This window comes from Perkinsus marinus (assembly GCF_000006405.1).
Source record: "Perkinsus marinus ATCC 50983 genomic scaffold scf_1104296938780, whole genome shotgun sequence".
Lineage (NCBI taxonomy): Eukaryota > Perkinsozoa > Perkinsida > Perkinsidae > Perkinsus > Perkinsus marinus.
This window is the reverse complement of record NW_003213319.1, coordinates 1-1,168: the sequence shown is the minus strand read 5'-3', so window position 1 is coordinate 1,168 and position 1,168 is coordinate 1. Positions and strand designations below refer to the sequence as shown.

The following is a 1,168-nucleotide window of genomic DNA, read 5'->3' as shown; positions in this document are numbered from 1 at the left end:
TGATCATGTAGATATCCTAGCCATGCTATTCGTGTATTACTAATGCTGCATTCTATGTGACTAAAGGAGCTGCCAAGCTGCTAGTGGAAAGGAATATTGTTGATGTAATAAGACTGTTATTGTTATTGCTGCTGCTGTTGTTGTTAGTTTAATATCTCTATTTATGTTGTCCTCAATCATCATCATCATTGTTGGTAGTTAAAAGAAGCATCTAATGTTGGTATTGAGGATATTGAGAAGATACTTGTTGATGTATCTGTATCATCACGTAATCATCATCATCATCATCATCATCATCATTATCATTATGCTTCTTCCTCCTCCTCCTCCTGTTGTTTATTATCAGGTAAACGCCTAGTCGATCTTGATACAGTTGATGTGAATAAGGATCCTATGGGAAAGGTTCTTATGGATCGTATGGGATGGTCTAAAGAGGATCTCCATGATACTTGTAAGAATGATAATGATGATTATATCTCCCATTATTGTTGTCCATATTATTATTAGGTAGGATGGTTACAGAGCGTCTAATATCAAAGATTGGTAAGGGTACTGAGACTCTTACTAATACTACCTTCATGCATATAGAACCACATAATGATGATATTATGTTGGGGTAAGCATAAGCATTGTTGTTATCAACAACAAGAAGAACAACATAGTGGTTATATTGGATTATTAGGTATTTACCAAGTGTTATTCGTCAGACTAGACCAACATCTAACGATCACTACTTTGTTTGTGCTACTTCTGGCTTTAACAGCGTATCTAATGCACATATTCGTAATAATAATAATAAAAACGTTATCTTAATATTATTATTATGGTTAGGTAAAATGATTAGACGTGCTCGGAAGTTCATTGCAAAGGATAGCTTCAGAAAGCTCGTGGAGGAAGGGTAATAATAATAATAATAATAATAATAGTAGTAGTAGTAGTAGTAGTAGTAGTAGTGTACATAATATGGTATTATTAGATACTTCCTACCTAAACCTGATGGAACATCATCAATTGGTTTTATGAATGTTGATACCCCCTCAGAAGAGCATTATCAACTTGCTAGATCTAGAGATGTATGGCAGTATCTTGATGGTGTCTCTAGTAGTCATAATAAAGATGGTAATGACGACGAGGAGAAGTCTGAAGGCAGTGCTAGAAGGTAATAATA

The 1,168-nt window shown here is 34.5% G+C and overlaps 1 protein-coding gene across 1 annotated transcript; it reads left to right on the top strand.

Annotated features, from left to right (window-relative positions):
• Positions 1 to 346: 346 nt before the first annotated feature.
• On the top strand, positions 347 to 1,159 carry Pmar_PMAR021238 (hypothetical protein; the record flags this gene model as incomplete). The annotated part of the gene is made up of 5 exons (XM_002782568.1): positions 347 to 451; positions 508 to 616; positions 683 to 783; positions 832 to 898; positions 977 to 1,159. Coding segments are annotated over 5 exons (565 nt in total), but the record flags the coding sequence as incomplete, so codon positions are not given.
• Positions 1,160 to 1,168: the final 9 nt, after the last annotated feature.